Here is a 1708-nt window from a genome sequence, read left to right as displayed (position 1 = left end):
GAATGTCGGTGTCCGCGCTCGAAGCATGTCAGTGTCACAGAACAATACATATAAGATATGTATTAATTGTAACAAAGCCTATCTTCAAAAGTCTAGAATCGTTGTTGTTCAAGTTTTCTCAATCTCACGCAAATTTAGTTACTTTTATTTTTAGATTAATGTACTTCCATAAAGAAACTTCAGGAACTATTTGCTTTCATATTCGTACAAAAATGAAATTTCAGGAGGCTATGCACTTACTGAGCAAGATACTTCCCATCCCGACTAATCGACATTATTGAAGCTGGCTTTTTAAGCAGCCTCTTGTGCCCAATTTTTTTCCACGAGCTTATGTCCCAAACACCAGTAAGCGATTTATTTCCTGAATGACAAACAACCATATTTCAAGTTCAACAGTACAACCTTTCAATTATATATAATTACAAAGTTGACTACATCTTACAAAAGTCATGCATTTAAAGTACCTCTTTGAACAGTGCAAAATAAGAATGGTTTCGTCCCATCTTTGGAGAATCGACAAAGTTCAATTTTCTCATCCTGCAACAAAAAGTTGAGAGATCAACACCCTAAAATGAGGGGAAAATGACATGCTGAACTCTACAGAAGAATATAACATACTGAATTTCGAGTCAAAGTGGTTATTGGAGCACCATCGTTTGTATTCCATATTCTTGCTGCACCATCAGTGGATGTCGTGGCTAAAAACTCTGAATCCAAGCTGAATGGAAAGAAAAATCAGCAGCATAACCTTGAAAAGTCCATGTCCAAAGCTCTTAAATGGATCAAGATCATCCAACAATTTCAAGTGCAATGAAAGGAAGTTAAAAATGGGAAAAATATTCAGTTGCTTTTCATCTGCATTCAGTATTTAATGTGTGAACATTCCAATCTTGTGTAGAAAATTCGACAAAATAAAAGGCTGAGCTCTTTCTTATTTGATTCCTGAGTACACTTTTTGAAAAAAAGTGCAGATAATTTTTTTCCCTTGGGCAGTTGATAAAATGACTGAATACGTACACAAAGAAAATAACTTTGTGAACTTGCTTAAAAACCTTCTGGGCTATTGATAAAATAACTTTGATCATTCTACCTGAAGTCCATGTCTACGAATGACTTGTGAGCTCTTGGTTCATCTAATATGACCTTCATGCTTGGCCACTCAAATATTCTGAGATATCCATCCTTCAAGTTGAAAGAATATAATCAGCATACCTAAGTATCTTTTTCCAAATTATCATATATTCACAAACTCATAGAACAGATTATTCAATAACTTACAACTCCACCAGTAGCAAATCTAGTTCCATCGACACTGAAGGCTAAGCATTTTTGCGGACCAACACCTTGTAGAGGAGCTAGATCTTTTGTTGTTAATTTTATATAGTCTTCCCGGCCATAAACCTCAAATAATCTACATAAAGTGAAACATGATATTTTAAGTCTACAATATCAGGAAAATGAAATGTCACAAAGTTGGGAAAAAACTGTCAGTTAGCTATATTCTTGGCCTCCCTAGCATTGAAAAGTCAACCTTAACTATTTACAGGAAGAAGATGATGAATGATCTAAGAAATTTTAAGCTATCAAAGAGTAAAACATCTTTAACATTACTTGGACCGTCAAACCCACACCCCAACCAGATTTTCAAAGGTAGCAGAATTCTTTAAAGAGGGAGTATACCCAAAAAAATAAATAAATAAATAAATAA

The 1708-nt window shown here is 34.4% G+C and overlaps 1 protein-coding gene across 1 annotated transcript; it reads right to left on the bottom strand.

Moving 5' to 3' along the window:
• Window positions 1–113: 113 nt before the first annotated feature.
• Window positions 114–1661, bottom strand: LOC111381516 (SEC12-like protein 1; the record flags this gene model as incomplete). The annotated part of the gene is made up of 6 exons (XM_023005305.1): window positions 114–361; window positions 465–537; window positions 619–718; window positions 1091–1182; window positions 1279–1441; window positions 1545–1661. Coding segments are annotated over 6 exons (670 nt in total), but the record flags the coding sequence as incomplete, so codon positions are not given.
• Window positions 1662–1708: the final 47 nt, after the last annotated feature.

The sequence above is a fragment of the Olea europaea genome, unplaced genomic scaffold, assembly GCF_002742605.1.
Source record: "Olea europaea var. sylvestris unplaced genomic scaffold, O_europaea_v1 scaffold23224, whole genome shotgun sequence".
Lineage (NCBI taxonomy): Eukaryota > Viridiplantae > Streptophyta > Magnoliopsida > Lamiales > Oleaceae > Olea > Olea europaea.
Note: the sequence above shows the minus strand (reverse complement) of the source record. Positions and strands in the feature narration are given on the sequence as shown.